The 18,631-nt window shown below is 30.2% G+C and overlaps 1 protein-coding gene across 4 annotated transcripts; it reads left to right on the top strand.

The window, feature by feature from the left end:
• Positions 1–1,417: 1,417 nt before the first annotated feature.
• On the top strand, positions 1,418–12,208 carry LOC100161326 (serine/threonine-protein kinase minibrain). Of its 4 annotated transcripts, XM_016804237.2 has the most exons (11): positions 1,418–2,371; positions 2,598–2,821; positions 5,403–5,629; positions 6,175–6,405; positions 6,482–6,629; positions 6,692–6,978; positions 7,039–7,185; positions 7,254–7,514; positions 7,594–7,804; positions 8,020–8,103; positions 9,984–10,026. In XM_016804237.2, exons 2-10 carry the CDS (start codon positions 2,737–2,739, stop codon positions 8,052–8,054), a joined length of 1,632 nt encoding a protein of 543 aa, XP_016659726.1. In that variant the 5' UTR covers positions 1,418–2,371; positions 2,598–2,736; the 3' UTR covers positions 8,055–8,103; positions 9,984–10,026. The 4 variants fall into 4 exon arrangements, with proteins under 4 accessions (XP_016659726.1, XP_008182919.1, XP_008182920.1 ...); XM_008184697.3 differs by lacking the exon at positions 8,020–8,103 and having other exon boundaries at positions 9,984–12,208; XM_008184698.3 differs by lacking the exons at positions 1,418–2,371; positions 8,020–8,103 and adding an exon at positions 2,372–2,513 and having other exon boundaries at positions 9,984–12,208.
• Positions 12,209–18,631: the final 6,423 nt, after the last annotated feature.

Below are 18,631 nucleotides of genomic sequence, written 5' to 3'. Positions count from 1 at the left end.
TTTTTTTTTGAAACCTGCGTAAATCAACGTTTTAAAAATTATGGTGCAAAAATAATTCAGAGACCCACCCAAGGTGGTTTTATATAACAAGTCAAGCTGGGGCGGCTCCAGATACATGGTTTAGGGGAGGGAAGTCATAATTGGCAGAAAATTTCGATGATTTTTTTTGTAATTTTGTTTTTAACGTTATAAAATTGTTTAGAAATACGGCTGGATCCACCCCTGAAGTTGAGGAATGTTTTCGATTTTAATTGTCCGATGAGTGAGTGACGACGTCGGTTATATTTGTATATGAAAATATCAAAAATTTAAATTAACTATAACTTTAAAATAAGTCTGACCGCCAAATTCAGACTTCCCCTGCATCGTTTTCAGCATGCTCAACTACAAATAGGTACGTTAAACGAAAAAAAAAAAATTAAAAAAAGCTTGTTCAGTGAAACATAAAAATAGTTCGCCGAACGCGCGGTAAAATACGAATGCGTAAAACACCGAAAATCATGAACTTTGTGAGGCTATAACTTTAAAACTAATGATTTCCGGCAATTAATTTTTGCAATACCGTTCCGAAGTCTCAACTGGTTGTATTACATGGGTTTCCGAAAAAAAATTTGGAAAAATATGCGTGGGCAATGATCTATATTATATTTTGTTTTGTCGTCTAATACAATATCATAAGCTATGGTAACGACACACCATGAGAAAACAGATTTATTTTGTCACGGGACACACCGCCGACGAGCGGCGAACACTGACAGACGCCCGAAAAACGCAAGACCGTTAGATGGCGGCACCGGGTCTGAGAGCCCATCGCATCACTCTCGACTGCTCATCGAAGTATTGAACGGCGTATTCCATTGGTCCAGCCGAGCGATCCGACGGTATGGCCGACCAACGGCGACAGGCGTTTTATCCAGTGTCGCGACTGTGGCACCGTGCCATAGTGGGACGAAAGACGGGACGCATCTATGAAATACGGAATGGCACCACAGACTTCTATACTACATTCTGTACTATATAGAAATCTGTGAATGGCACGCGTCTCTTGTGAAAACCGTTTTCGAAATGATTCTTCGAAACAGAACGGAATCGAACCGTTAAAAGACCATAGAAAACGAGTCACTAGTGCGATCGTATCTCGTAGGCGCATCGGTCACCGATGTTTCGAGACGACAATCACAATTCAAGTTGCGAATTCGTGACGTAGATAAAAAATATAGGAAAGATACACAATTTATAACACGTTCTGTGCTTGCTTGGCTAGGCACCACAAGTCACAAACTCGCAACGGTGGTGCCCGGCGTCTAAAACTCTAAAGCAAGTAGCAACTTCGAAATGCGACCGGAGAATGAGTTGGGTTTGCGGCGCGCCAGAGGTGGTAGTGTGGACGTGTGGTAAACTTGTAGTCTGGTACAGTGGTACGAAAGTACAAAACTACGAGCGTTCGGCGCAACCGCCGCCCGTTCGTCACAGACGTTAGTCCAGACGACCACACTCCACCGCCGACCACCCGACGGGCGATGACTATGATGTACTGTGCGTGCGTGCGTTTCGTGTGTGTTACTGTGTTAGCACGTCTCAGCAGCGAGCGATAACATAACGCGTCGTATATTATTTGTTATTATTTATTTATTATTATTATTACTATTATTATATAAAACTATCGAAAACTGAAAGAAAACGTATCGCGCTCCGCACCCGCCGTGTCGCGACCCGCGGTCATTCGATTTGGTTTAAATACATAAAATATCGTATAAACGTTATTATCTTCTCTTCTATTTTCACGGTTTTTCATCATCTTCGTCGACGTCGTCATCACTGTTAATCAACGTGTATTACATAAAATACACGATAAACGACGATATTGGGTTGTATAAATCAATAAATGTATAATATTATATTGTTTTGAAATATTATGCTGACTCGTCGCGTGTCGCATTTCCGTAACTACTGGTGCAGTGCTACTACGGTTACGGTTGTCCGTGTCGACGGTGACCGCCGCCGCCGTTCGTCCGTGTGGTGGTGATCGGTCCGCGGTCGTCGGCATTGCACCAGGCTTCTTGTGCGTGTCTTGTCGTTACCGATACAAAGACGATAACAGTCTCGACGGAGTGGACTGACTGACGATATCGTGTCGTACGTGTGCGCGCAGTACGAGTGTAGGACACGCCGTCGTCGTTACGTGATGTCGCGCTACCGCCGGGCGACGTGCGATACCGCCTAAAAAGGGCATATGCCCACCGTCGTCGTAACGGCGCGCTTCACGTCGGTCAGCAGCCGTGCTTAGTGGTGTCCGCCGGCCACAGCGGCCACGACCACGGACGTTTGCGAGTCCCCGATCAGCACACTCGGTGACCGTCACTTCTGTTATGTAAGTGCACACTGGCGACTGGCACGCCGTATTGTTGTTGTTGACGAGCTTTGACCCCTCCCGTACGTCTCGACACGGGTGTTCTTCGGACATTCGCGCGCGTATCGGATTATTATTGGGTCACGGAAAGTCTCGTCATCGCGTAAGCCGGACACTGCACGTTGACCACTGTCTCGTCCGCCAGTTAAGTGTTCTCATTTATTTATCAAGTTTTTTGTTTGTCCAGAGTCTAGCCAAACGTCGACTGCACACCCCAGTCCCCCTCCCTGACCGTATTTTGGATAAACTACCATTGTGACACGATGCGTTTGCATGGATGGTGTTCTTGAAAAACCGGCAAAGTGTTGCCGGTTACCAATCGAGATATGGACGGCAGCAATGGAGCCAAACAAGCCGACAGTTGGCATAAGCATGAGCCATTCATGATGGTCGAAAAGCAGAAAAATAAAAGTGAGTGTAACGCAATTGAAATTGAGCAACATCATTCGCTGATCATTATTGCGATTTCTTTTTTAAAACTAACAGACATTGATTTTACACTAATTACAGTTAGGTACTATTTAGATATTTCCCTGACAGCCTTTGTCGTGTCACTGTGTCTTTAGCTAAAAATTAGTGTTTTGAAACAGTTTTTTTTACCAGATGTTGAAAGCGTCCTTGAGTGATTGGCTACATTTTAATACAATGAATTCTCTACGCAACACCATATGTTTAGATAACTGTTTTGATAATCAAATTGGATTTCTATTGTATGAAACAAATGCTGCTTATCTTTCATAATTAAATTTGTGTATAGTCATACATTCGCATATACCCATTTTAAGATCTATATGTGAGAAATTAGTAGGCAATTATCCAACTACTAATAACACTATAGATTACATAATATTAAACATTGGCGTTAACAATTGTACGAGCAATTGTATAATGTTATCATTTATTTTCTGTTATTTCTTTAGCATGTCATACTTACCCAATGTTTTCTCCGTTTTATGTTTATAATCGTTATCCTTTAAGGAATAGCAAAGGTACCTTAGTATGATGAAAAAATACTTAAAATACTTGTTCACCTAAAATTGAGTTGATCAATACTTATATAAAAAAAAACTAGACCAGTTTATCAACATTCACTGTCATAAAAAAAAAATATTAATGTGGTGCCCGTATATGAGGAACTAAATGGAATTCAATAATTGCCCTTGTATCTATATAATTGCGTAGAACGATTGGAAATACTCCCAGAAAACTATGTTGGTGCTCAAATAAGTAAAGTTTATAGGGTAAATCATTAATTAATGAATGTTGAAATATTGCTACTGAATGATCCGAAAAGAGCAAAATAATGCATTAGATAATATATTTTGCAATAACAATTTTAATAGTTACTATAATTGTGTTAGCCAACAGAATATCCCTTTTGAGGGGTTCTTAATAGCTGATTTTCCATTAGAATTGAATTTACAATTTATATTAAGTTTTTTGATGTCATTGATTGTTTGAACACTCATTGATACTATAAGTAATAGTTTATTACTTTCATACTTTTTATATGTAATTTTATTATATAAATGAAAATAGAAAATGTTGCTTTATTAGGCATCATAAAATCTGAATCAACCATGTGAACTGGTTGTTATTTATTACCGATCTTATTACGGTTGTTTTACTGTCTTCATAAATGTGTAGGACAAATAGTTTAGTCCAGACCAGTTTAATTTATTTTATTTTACGCAGTGAATTATATATGTTCTTGATTCATAAAAACCTATGTATAACTATCAATAAAATTAAAATTAATAAATAATGAATGAAAATAGTTACATAAATATTATAATAAAAGTAGTTACTTATTGGGTGATTTAGTTGTTGCATTGGTAATTTATATCTTTAGGTGTTTTCTAAATTGGAATTGGCTTGGTTTGATTCTATTTGTTCTATTCAGTGTTGCAGGGTATTTGGACATTTAGTAACTAAGGTTGACTTTATCTCTTTTATTATTTAAAAATGTTGTATGATTCTGAAACAACTGTGTACATCCACACATTGTACATGATTCGCTATAAACTATTTAAGTATTTACATTTGTATGTGATCTGTGTTACAAATGAATTTAAATAACCCTTTAGTACCTATCTATATTCTATAAGTAATAAAATATTTTTGATACTAGGTACACACAATATTGAAGATAATTATTGTTCTATCTATTTTCTTTGGTTAAAATATATAATTTGAATATTAAACAGATCAAAATTTAGATTATTGATCAACGTCAGTTAATTATTTGAAATGGTTTCTTTTACTTGCATGTTTTAATCAATTCACTGGCAGGCATATGGTTGGGGATTAGATGACATATACTAAAAATAGATTTGCTGTACTGTCGAAACTATTTATAGAGGTTTGTTAATCAGTCTACACGTTTTAAATTCCAAATTCTACTTGGAGAAGTTTGTACTACCTATGTATATACAATTATAATTTAGAAAACTTGTTTAATTTTTAACGATTTGAAATGTGACTGCTAACTTTGAACTTGAAGCAAAGATCATTCAAACAAATAGGATTTGAAATTATTTTGAGCGCGAGTGCAATCATATCATAGTTTGTTTTAATATTTTATTGTACGACTGATACTTACTGCATGTAACAAACAATTAAAAATAAATCAATCATTTAACAGCCAAGTTAATCTTAGTGTTGTGGCCTTGCTCCGTGCATTATATTTCCTTCTATCATTTAAAGAACTGTTTAATGATCAGCATTAAGGAAACTAGTTGTAGAAAAAAATCAAATAATTGTTAGTAAATTGTACCTAGTATTATATAATAACATAAAAGTATTACTCAAGGGTAACTATTAATCTGTGGGTATAATGGGTGTCTTAATTAAAATGCGTACCTTTACACTTAACATTGACATTTTTTAGAAAATATTTATAAGAATATAGTGTTGTTTTTAGATTTTAGAATTTCTTGAGTACTACCTTTATGTCTGCAACATTCTAATATTTTATTATTATTTTATCAAGATCATGGGCAAGGATCCCAAGACAGTAACTTTGGTTTTGGCGGTGGTCCCTTGTATGGAAGACTTGTCGCTGAAGACCAATTACCAATGGTTGGTGGTGTTGCTCCGGTGCATGCTGATATCCATGCAATGCAAGCAAGAATACCACCCCATTTCCGAGATCCGTCAACCGCTCCATTGAGAAAGCTTTCGGTGGACCTAATCAAGACATATAAGTTTATTAATGAGGTATTATACGAATAATCATTTCATCTATTATTATTGTTTGTAGATTTGCAACATGCTATCTATAAATTACAAAATGATCTGGTCAATGTTTACTGAAATAGTAATGTTTATATTTATTTCTTATTACCAATTTTTCATTTTATTGAACTATACTAAAATAGAAATTATTTCTCAGACAATGTATATTATTCTTTTTCAATTAGAACAATATTTTTTCCATTCTAATACTATTTATCAAGTGCGTATATATTTTATATGGCTTATATAATGTGTTAAATTTTAAAATGTTAAAGGTCAGTTATTTAATCATAGTAACCAGGTTTTAAATATTAAGATAACACTTACTATAAATAATAATTGCTTTGTACTAGGTTCCATTATCAAAATCATTTTAATAACTAATGCTTAATGTGTTTTTAATTTATATTTTAGTGGAATACAATAAAACATACATGTTTAAAAAAATATTTGATTTTGTATGTTTTTTACTTTTTATTTATAAATTGTGTTAATTCTATTTATTATTTTGTTTTATAATTATTTAGGTCTACTATGCTAAGAAAAAAAAAAGAGCTGGTGGTGGAGCAGTTGGGTTGAGTAGTCAACCTCAAAATAATGGGGCTCCCGTTGAAGGACCTGTGGCCAATAAAAAAGAAAGAAGAGTGTATAATGATGGTCACGACGATGATAACCATGATTATATAATTAGAAGCGGTGAAAAGTTTTTGGATCGCTATGAAATCATATCCTTGCTAGGCAAAGGGTCATTTGGACAAGTGAGAAGCATTATTTGATTAAGTATTTATTGGCAGCAAAAGAAAAAAAAACGATTTATTTTATTTTGTTTATTAGGTTGTTAAGGCTCGTGACGAGGAAGAAGATTGTTATGTAGCAATTAAAATAATAAAGAACAAAAAACCATTCCTAAATCAAGCTCAAATTGAAGTAAGACTATTAGAAATGATGAATAGAGCTGATGTTGACAACAAATACTATATTGGTATGTGAAAATATTATAATTTGTGGGTCGGTAAATAAATAGATAATAATTCTTATTTACAGTTAAACTCAAGCGTCATTTTATGTGGCGTAATCATTTGTGCCTGGTGTTTGAGTTGTTATCTTATAACTTGTATGATTTGATTAGGAACACTAATTTTAAAGGTGTTTCTTTAAATCTTACACGTAAATTTGCTGCTCAACTGTGCACGGCTCTGTTGTTCCTGTCCACACCGGACCTGTCCATCATACATTGTGATCTGAAACCAGAAAACATATTGTTGTGCAATCCTAAAAGATCAGCTATTAAAATAGTTGACTTTGGCTCATCTTGCCAACTCGGCCAAAGAGTTAGTTACAAAAATTGCTTTTTTACTTCATCATTTTAATGTTCAATTTGTTTGTTACAGATATATCAATATATTCAATCTCGTTTTTACCGTTCACCTGAAGTTTTACTTGGTATACCTTATGATTTGGCTATAGACATGTGGAGTTTAGGATGTATTTTAGTAGAAATGCATACTGGAGAACCGTTGTTTAGTGGAACAAATGAAGTATGTTTTATTGCAAATCCAAATTGTTTTGATGATAAAGTGTTATTTTATTGAATTTTATTTATCAGGTTGATCAGATGAATAAAATCATTGAAGTTCTTGGCATGCCACCCAAACATATACTTGACCAGGCTCAAAAAGCTCACAAATATTTTGATAAATTGCCTGGTGTCGATTCGTACACCTTAAAAAAACCTAAAGATGCTAAAAAGTACAGGAATCCAGGTGGTCGACGGTTACATGATATATTAGGTGTCGAAACAGGCGGTCCATATGCTAGGCGGTTAGGTGAGCCCGGGCATTCAGTATCTGACTACCTTAAATTTAAAGTAAGTAATTCTAATACTTAATTTGATGATAAAATTGTTTTTTAACTTATCTTAAAATTTAAATTATTCAATTGTCTAGGATCTTATAGTACGAATGCTAGATTATGATCCAAAAACTCGAATTACACCATATTATGCTTTGCAACATAACTTCTTCAAGCGGACTTCTGAAGAGGGTACTAATACAGCTAGTGGTATCGCTCAAGCTGGACTACACAGCTTAGGTGCTAGTCCACCATTTAATAGTTTACCTAGTAATAATCCAGGGGACACAAATGTGCAATCATCTGGTAAGAATACCATTAATTAATATTTAATTTATGTTAAGGATATTATGTTTATGTAATGTTTTTTATTTTTTAATAAGTCTAAAAAGTGAAAACAAAAAAAAGTTATAGACATCATAACTGATTATGTTTTTTCAAGTCTAATATATTATAAATATTTATTTATGTATTATTATTTTTATTGTCATTATTATTTTTTTTTTTTGCTTACCTTGAAGGAAACACTTTCCCTACACATTTTTACGCTCGATGACTATTGCTAAACTTTGGGCCAACGTATTAGATTTCAAAAAAAAAAAAGTGTAAGTCAAATCTTAATAATGTGGCGTGTGTTGTTTGTGTAAATAATATTATGTAATTTTGAGTGATAACATTAAATACTAAACTATATATTATAAATGTAAATACACTCACACACATACCATTAAATTTGGATAATTAATTATATATGAATTGTAATTTTATAGTAAAATCATCTTGCTTTTCAACACGTTATCATCTAAGTACATATTTATTTTTAGTAGTAGGCTTTACCATTTTTAATTTCTCGTGGTAGATAGTAACACGTTATTTGTAGTTAAAATGTGTATACTATTTTCATAATGTACAAAGTGTGTAATGGTATTAAAGCTTATAGTTATTTTAGAGAAAAAAACATTTTATATTATGTACTAAAAATACATAGGTATATTAGAGTTATATTATGAACTGAGTATGTAATTTTTTAGACTTGTTTTAGTTATTTATTTGAAATAACAGTATTTATTTTACTTTAAAAATACTTAGTGAAAAATTTAATTTAAGTATATATTACTGTATCAAATTGTCGTATTAACCTTTTCACGAGCAATGTTGTTTATGCACGTTTTTAAAATGTTGGCATGGGGAGCATTAACGTGTATATACATTTTTATCACCAATGTTTCTTTATTTTATAGGGTTGTATCTTATAAACCATACGTCATTGCTAAAATATGTTGATAAAAATGAAACATCAATAATATGTCTTTGCTCTGACAATTATTTTGTAGAATTTTAAATTCTTATAGTACCTTTGCCTTGTGTTTAGGTGACTAAATGGAATTAATTTAAAAATATGAACATACACAAATTATAAATTATAAAAATTTTCGGCCATTTTTTGCATGACATACTTATGGTTTTTTACTAAACTTTGGCCTTGTTTAAAGAATAATATATTTAAGGTATTTAAAATGGTTGAAAGGAAACCTTACGTTGCATTTTTGTTTAAAATGGATTACTTATTTTCATAATTAATATAAAACTACATGATATTAGTCGAGGTTTCATATATTTAAGGTGTGTATTTAATTAAATTTTTGCTGTTGTTATAATTTACCAAGGGGTAAATACCTGACAGAAAGTTTGTACACCAAATTATTGATTACAATGATTATACCTATGATTACCCATGATTTACTATAAAGATTACCTATGATTACCTATGAATACCCATGATTACCATCAGCTTATGTACACTGATTACCCCCAAGGTGTTTACCCCTCGTAATTTACTTAACGTTAACTTAAAGAAAAATGCAATAAATTGATTTAAGTTACCTATTAAGAATATAAAATTTTATTACATTAACTATTTCTTTACTTGTCTACTTTAATTTGGTATTTTTGTGATTTAGTAATGAGTTTTTTGTTCAACATGCATACAAAATGTGCATTGTTTTTAAAAATGTTAGTTTATTATTTTGACTATTGAGTATTTTGTACATGTAAATAATTACATTAAAAATGTTATGAAATGACACAATATGATATTTCTTAATTTGGTTTTAATTTGGTTTTAAATTGTTTTCTTCAAATACTTACTTAATTAAAATGTAAATAATTAGTTCATATGTTTGAAAATTCAACATATATGACAATAATCATACCATTAATGTGTTAAGTAAAATTTAATTAAAACTCTTATTTTGTTCTTTACTTTGAAATCAAAAACAAAATTACTCCTAGCTTGTTTATTTATTATTTATAATGTTTAAGTTTAATACTCTCATTGTATTTTCACTGATTTATCATAGTTTCATCGCTTGTTTGGTGTTAATGCATTTTTGTGAAGTTTTTATTGCCTTTAAATTATTTTGTTTAGTAGTTATATTAATGGTAATAATTAAATTCTGAATCTAATTGGTTTATTTTCTTATAGCAATAAGATTGCGGTCGGACCAGTGCCGAGGTAGAACTACAATGGATTGTGACCCTCCGCCGATCGCATCTATGTACCACGGTTACCAAACGGCTCCAATGGCTAGACACCATCTGCCTCACCATGCTACAGTTTACCCAATGAACCCAGCATCCGCTGTTGGTACTTTGGTTCACTGTCGACCCACCTCTTTGCCGTTCCTACATCCACAACATCACCCGTATCAACCAATACAATCACAACCTCCACGTTCATTGCATTCGTTGCATAATCACCCACCACCACCACCAGTACAACAACCTGTTGCACGGGTACCAACTTCCCATTCCAATCGAACGAAACAAGAACAAGATGACATGATTGGGGTATGTATAGGTCAAAGTCCTGTAGCAATAAACATAACATGATCAAATCGTATAAAATGTAAAAGAGATGATTTATACATGTTTTCATTACATACATGTAAAAATTGAATAACTGTGATTAATCTAAAGGGGAAAAAGTAATTTTTAAATTCAAATTTGTACCGAGTAGTGCCAGAAATTCAATTTTACTGTTTCCATGGATATTGTTTTTGTCTTGTTTTTTTGTTTTTTTTTTTTTTAACAAATTCCTTATAGAATTCAACTATTACTTTAATTTAACAGATTAAATAGATTAAATTAAAACAAAATAAATTGACAAATAATTTTTATCTGATGCAATAATGAATAATTAGTTAATAACATATTTTTATAAACTTACCAATTGCCATTTTTATCTTCATGTATACGCGGATAACTGTTAAAGCTACCTCAAAACATTTTGTATTACCATAGATTAAATAACATTAGTGTTATTTAATCTATGGTAATACTAATACAGACGAATCAATTTTGAAATTGTGTTTTAATATTTACTCACAACTAGCCAACGCCCTATTTTAACATGACTTAGTACCAGCATTGCATGTACAGTATTAATTGTTTAATAAATGATCTTAATGTAAATTATTTCATTTATTTTTTTTTTCAATAAATTTTAAACATCAATAATTATATTATCAAATTTGATGTTTATTATTTTGTTATATTCCTTTGATATTGGACAAAATTAAATTAAATTTATAAATTATCACACGGTATATTATGCAATGCACAATACATAAAACAATTATGATTTACAGACAAAAAATACATCCTAAATAGAAATCCAATAAGTATTCATAAATTATAAATGCAGAGAAAGCATTTTTTTTCTGTATTAAAATATAGTGTATTAAAGTTTTGGTGCTTTTGCTGTGAAGTTTATCTGTGGCATTTATTTATTTTTTTCCTTTTCGAAACATTGCCATTTCAAATTAAGTTTTGAGTAAACGGTATACCTACACACACATAATGACATAACGAGAGAGTTCGTCTGTGCAGTAAAATTCATAACAACGGACATAATCTGTAATGTGTTTGAATGCATGATTAACAACCTGATACGCGTAAAATTTAACTTTTATTATTGTCAGGGACCTTCGAAAACACGACTGATCGTATATAACTTTTTTTTATTAATATTACTAAAATTATTATTCCCTTAAAAGAATCGATAACTTGCAAAAGATAAAAATGGCCTACGTTTATAATGATTTTGCGTACCTATACATATTTTAACACGATTTCATTATTATCGTGTCTTCCTGGAATGTTAAGCATATTTTTTATTTCTTATATATTTCGTTAAAATAATATACAAATATACCTAGTACCCATGTACTATATATAAATATATACAAGGTAGTCTTATAGTGTTACCCTAAGGATCCGATTTTTTTACGCGTTTCCACTGCCATAGGTGTATATTATATTATTTGTGTGTGTGACTATATATTATATTTAAATAATAAATTATATAGTCTAAAAATATGAATAGACATAAAATAAGAAGTCGAGTACCAAGTCATAATGCATTATGAGTACCTATGTCTAAGATGACGATGCTGCCGTATACGCACCTCTCTCTCTCTATCTCTATCTCCCTCTTTCTCTCTTACTCTCTCTCTCTCTCTCTCTCACACACACACACACACACTCATAACACAACTTGTACGGAACTATTGTTGTGCAGTGACATACATTAGCCAATTTCGATGACATGACCACCGAGGTAGTTTTTTCGTTTTTGTATCGCGGGCGTGTGTAAAAAATTTGAACCAACAAAAAAAAAAAAAACGAAAGAAATAATATAATATGTGATAGAACAGGGTGGAATATCCTTAAAACATTATTTTGTTCATTTTATACGGTGATCGTTTATTATATATTAAATTAATTATAAGATTAAGTATATATATAATTTGATTTATTATATGATATTATAAATTTTTTTTTTTTATTAAAGACTGTTGTGTATATAGACTTAGATATTGTACGTGAGATGTTCATATTTAAATAATAATTATAATATTATATTATATGTATGAAATAGGAAAAAGTTTTTATTTATTTTTACATTTTGTTTTGTTTTTTATTTCTCTTGACGCGCCGCCTTTTTTCAGACAAACTTGAATACCGTGTGTGAGTTGCAGTGGTCTGTACTCACATACACACATACGTCATACATATACTTACAATTACACACAAACTCGTAGGTTAATTCGTGTTGGGGGGGGACTGGTATGCCGACGTCAGTGGGCATACCATATCACTTGTATGTATATATATATATGTATATATATATATATACTTAGCCAAATTGTTAGTAATTAGTAATATTAGTAACTACTTATATATATATATATATATATATATATACTTAGCCAAATTGTTAGTAATTGGTAATATTAGTAACTAAAAGTAGTAAATATAAATAAATATATATATTATGATGTACGAGATTTAGTTTTACCACTCGATCCGTGTCTCCCCACAGAATTTCACGACGATAATATATATATATATATTTATGTATGTATATATTATGTATGTGTTTTTGTTTTGTTTTTTTTTAGATAATTATAATCGTTTAACGTCTGTTTGTCTCGTCATATATTATTATTATTATTATTATTATTATTATTATGATTATTATTATTATTATCATTATTATCATTATTATTATTATATTATTAAGTAAACTGAGATATCTATTATAATATTATGTAACTGTGAAAACGAAACATATTCACTTTTCAGATGATTTTCTTTTTTTTTTATCATTATTATTTAAAATTATACATGTAAACGAATAAATGTATACGGCGTTTGAAAAAAAGAAAAGAAAAACAAACAAACAAAAAGAAAAATCGTAAAAATTATTTTCAACGTGTACTTACTGTAACTCACACAGCACTTACGTCTTACGTCCGTTGCATGTGGTGTACGTTTCTATTCTCGGAGAATCCTAATTTGTTCTGAAACGTCCGAATTGGTTCCTAGTTTGATACGAAGGGTTTATCTGAATTGCCGGTTCCTGGTTTGTTAAAATAGAAAGGTATACCTATCCGAATTCGTTTCTAAATTTTAAAAGCACTTTAAATTTTCCTTCCAAATGTGTCTAGACTAGACGACCGGTGGTGACCAACTATGGCCCGCGATCATATTTTATAGACCGTCTCGCCAAATTATTAAATCAAAATTTCAAAAAAATATCAAATTTCAAAAACCAAAAGAAAATTTAGTTCAAATTTATTAAAATTATAACGTTAGTAAAATTTAATATAAATTAATATTTCCCATTTCTTATTGTCAATTACATTGTTATTGAGACATGACCAAGTGTCGCAGCCTTATCGTTGTACATCGTCTAAAATCTAAATCTAAATAACATGATCGTATTTAATCGTTTTGCAGTTTTAAAATAAGACAGCATAAAACAATACTATGAAACTAAATATAAAGACAAATTTAAAAATCTAGTAAAAACATCTAGAATGGTTATAAAAATATGCAAATTTTTTTTCTCACTTATAACAATCAATACATCATAATTAATAAAATGTATGATTGTGCTGTACTAAAGATTTACCTACACTAAAATATAGTAAAGTATAATACCTAAACTAATAACTTAAAAGAAAAGTTTTGTTATGCCCCTCGGTAAAATGGTTGATCAACACCGATCTAGACTATAATAATGGGCTGTCTATACATTTATTTTGTATGGTAAAAAATGTTCATACATTTTAATTTTAATTTTTTCTAATTATTTATTTTCAGACCCTTAATTTTTGGAAATTAGTATTGGTTAACCTGAATTATAACGTGGCATTTCACCTTTTTCTTTTACTAAAACGCAATATGAATCTATCAACTACCTATTTTAAATTCGCAGTTTTTTAGAAAAATCATAGTATTAATTTTGATGTGTTCAGAAAAACTATCTGGATATTAACTAAGAATTCAGATGTGTGCTGCATAAAATATTAGGGACCATTAATTATTAAAAAAGATGTTTTTAATCATTCAGATGTTTAATGTTTGGGCATGGGAACCATTTTGGATGTAGCTTCTTTTCCAATAAGATCCTTATATATTCCTCATGATATCACCTATCATTATTACTTTTTCTACTTAATGATCTTAGAAAAAAAACAACCGAACAAGTTTTAATGTTAAGTCATCTTATTTTACTTACCTATACCTAATATATTATATATGTAAACGTTGCCTATTTTTAGTGTAAATTAAAAAAAAAAAATCGGTTTAAAATATAAAATTAAATGTACTTATTCCTACCTATTATATAGATATTATTATAAATTAACGAATAAATGACTATAGTAAAATTTATAAATAAGTGTAGTTAAAGAGTGACAAAATTAAAATCATTACTTACTATATTATTGTGCGGTGGTATTTATTACTACGTACTACACTATACTAATCTTCCTACTGCATGTGAAAAAAATAATATTATGACCGCGTCCCGGACACAATTCTTTGTATTCACTCGACTCGGCGATTTATCAGGCTATATTTGCCTTTCCTTAAATTGGTCACTTATTTTACTTAAAGTTTTTTTTTCTACAGATAATACGTAGGTATATGTCACTTAAAAACACTAATATTTTCGTAAAATCTCTTTTGTTCTCTTTTTCTCGAACAACATAAGGCTGCGTCAAAGTTGTTTTACAGTATAATAATATATTTGTACCTATATACTATAATAATATTTTTTAATATTATCATATGTAGAAAATGGTCAGTTTTAAAAGAAATAATTGTTCCCAGATATTTTAGTTAAATCGTCATTAAGTTTATGTTGTACATTTTAAAAGTTGAAGATTTTGACGAATCAATTATATCTCGCATCCTTAAAAATAATGATGACCCGAATGTCAACGGGTAACTATTCGTTCCAAGCGGGCATCTATATAATATTGGGTATATAAAACAAGCATTTGATGCCTAAAATAAATAAGCAACCTTTATATTTACATATTTTATATTAATGTTGGAAACACAAACTAACTCGACTACTTAGGTACAACTATTTCATTACCTATAATATAGGTAATACTGAAATAAGTATACCCTATAGGTCCTAGGGTAATATGATATCTAGATATATCTACATGGATATGTACGCACTACGCATCCATTACTGTTACAACCATTATTTGTGTTATTAGTGTGTACAGGTGGAACCAGATTGAGCACAGTCAAACGAATGCAAGTTGCCAATTTTTCTGTCCATCTACAAACAAGACACATACGCGTCTTTTGAAATATTTATTCATATACCTAGATACTATTAAGTAAAGCCGGGGTGAATATTCTTCAGTTGTCGTGATTTATAAGTATGTTATGAGTGGTATTTAATCGTAAAGCTTGGTGATTATTTTCACTTGTGGCTTCCCATCGATTGTTAATAAAATTGGCATGAATCGAAAGGAAATCTTTAAAAAATATATTATACAATACGAGTCATGTAGGAAACTAGGATAATGACGTTAGGTTCGGACGGACTCGCCGTGTGATAATTTGGATACAGCCGAAATGTCACTATTTTTTTTTTTGTTTAGTTTCATAATTGTAATTGGCATTTACTAACAAACTACAAAGGTCTTGTTTACCCGGCCGCTGATGTTGGGTAGGTATCTAAAATCTATTTTTCAGGAAAAAGTTAAAATATGTTTTATGCTTATAAAATGGCCGGACAAACAATTAGTATCTATATATGACTATGGTCTATGTTAAAAAGTTCTAGACATTTCAATGTCATAGGTACTTAATATTACGGATAATTGTATTAATAAATTGGGCGAATACATCCATATAACAACGTGGTTTGTATCACAATGTTTCTCTTAAAATTAAAAATCGCAAAGTAATACTTTGTGATTATCCAATTGAAATTCAAAAAGATAGTTAGGTACAGAATACAAGTATTTAATTTAATTTATGATCAAGTAAGAAATAGTTTGGGGGAAAGATTTTTAAAACATGAACAATTATTCAAAACAATTAGTATTATATAGACCATAAGTATTTAGTATAAATAAAAAAAATATTGACATATTTATTTTATAATTATTATAAACGGCAACATTGTAAGTACGTATTTCTGTGCTTAATCGTATTGTATTTTGGATTCCTATTGTTTGATTGCATCAGTGCTCAATCGGGTCGTGAAAAAGGTAAACTGTTCTCAATTGGGTCGTGAAAAAGGTAAACTGTTCTCAATCGGTAAGACCATGTGTCCCATGGGGAAGTGACCGGACGGCATTATATAATAGTATAGGTACTTACATTAGTTATGAAAGTTATAGCTGTTCATAGTTATGAAAAGAAACCCCTTTAAAGGAGGGGTCGAACTTTTAATTTTTTTAGTTTTGGGCAATTCAACTTTTTTTTAACAAAACCAAACCTATCTCGCGTTTGCTGAGGTATCTTTAAAACTTTTCAATTTTTTGTCATAATTATTATTAACCTAATATTATTACTTATTATTTATACGGTAGCTGGCATGTTGAATTAATATTATAAAATTACAACAAAATAACTAAAATCTTCATTCTTGGTTATTTGCCCGATGTATGTAAATTTGTCTAAATTTGAACCTAAATTAACTATAAACAAAAAATTGCGTTATTATATTTTTGGGATTTTTTGGTTACACAATAACCTACTTACGTTATATTAATTTTTCAATTTTTAGGTATAAATACATATTTGACTACAAAATCATTTTTCAATTTCATAAATGTTGTCGAAATCCGATCTTTAAATGCTTATAAAAAAATTGTGACTTGGTATTTGTAATATTTTTTAACTGCTATATTATTATATCTAAAAAATATATCAGGAGCCTTGTATTTTATGTTGTATTATATAAATGTTCACGCTTTTTGACTCAACAAATAAATAAATAAATAAATGTTATTGACATTTATAGAAAAAAAAAACTAAAAAAAATGGAAATTGAAAATGTCTCTAAACACCTCAAAACGAATCAAAATAATTTGAAAAATTTTATGAAGTTAGGGAATTGATAAAATAAACACATTGTGTAAATTTCAAGTATCCACGCATTATGGTTCGTTTTTGAATTACAACAAAATAAGAATATCGCTACATGAGAAATCAAGTGAATATCGAATATTGTAAACATATTCGAACTTCCAACGCTCATAAATGTTTAATTTTACTTTCTTGTAGACATTATTTTTGAAGTAAAGGTAGACAACCTATAAGGAATCTTATATTACATTTTCAAATCTAAGATTTACAAAAAAAAATTACTATGCATTTCTAACTCAAAATAAATTGCATATTTTCGTGTTTTTTTTACATATTTTGTCAAGATTTGAACTTTAAATGTTTATAAAAAAAAAATTGTGTCTGAATTTTTAATATTTATCAACTGTCATTGTAACAATATATTAGAAGTCTTGAATTAAATTGTCAAGCTTTTTGACCTAATGAATGCAATTTTATTGACTTCTATGGCGAAAAAACCTAAACAAATTGGGCTGAAAATGTCCGTTAACAGTTCAAAAAAAAATCAATATTTTTTGAAAATTTTATCGTGTATAGAAAATTCTAATATAAACAACCAGTGAAAATTTTATGTACCTCTGGTCATATTAGAGTTACACCAAAAACCAAATTCGATTTGGTCGAAAACCGATTTTGCGTAAAAATTCCAGTTTTCTTTAATTTTTTGTTTGTTTTTCCTGACGCTTTTGAAAACTACTTGGAATTTTAAATTTTCTCAATGCACTAACTAGATTTACTTTCCCATCGAACAAGATACTGAAGTTGAAAATCAAAACAGTTTTACTGCCCCAAACGTGATGACAGACAAAAAAAAAAAATATATAAAAAAAATAGTAAATTAAATAAAAACACATCATTGTAAAATCAATACATTTATTGCTCCGCTTAGAATCTAAAATAACAACGCCAGGCCTACTTTTCAGGAAGTTTTTTTTCATTAGGTACTATTCTACAGGGTGATTCTTTTATCAAACAACACTCATTATTTCAAAAAGTGTAAATTTTTTTGAAAATATTTTTTACATAGTTTCAAGTCGCTTATAAAACGACGTTTTTCTTAAAAAATTACATTTTTTATCCTTATAATTTTTTAAGTTTTTTACTAATGACAACATTAGGTTTTAATTTTATATTCCAAAGCAAAATATTTTTCTTAGTATTTTGATACATGAAAAT

This window comes from Acyrthosiphon pisum, chromosome A3 (genome assembly GCF_005508785.2).
Source record: "Acyrthosiphon pisum isolate AL4f chromosome A3, pea_aphid_22Mar2018_4r6ur, whole genome shotgun sequence".
NCBI classification, from domain to species: domain Eukaryota; kingdom Metazoa; phylum Arthropoda; class Insecta; order Hemiptera; family Aphididae; genus Acyrthosiphon; species Acyrthosiphon pisum.
The sequence above is the reverse complement of the archived record's forward strand: the minus strand, read 5'-3'. Positions and strand labels throughout refer to the sequence as shown.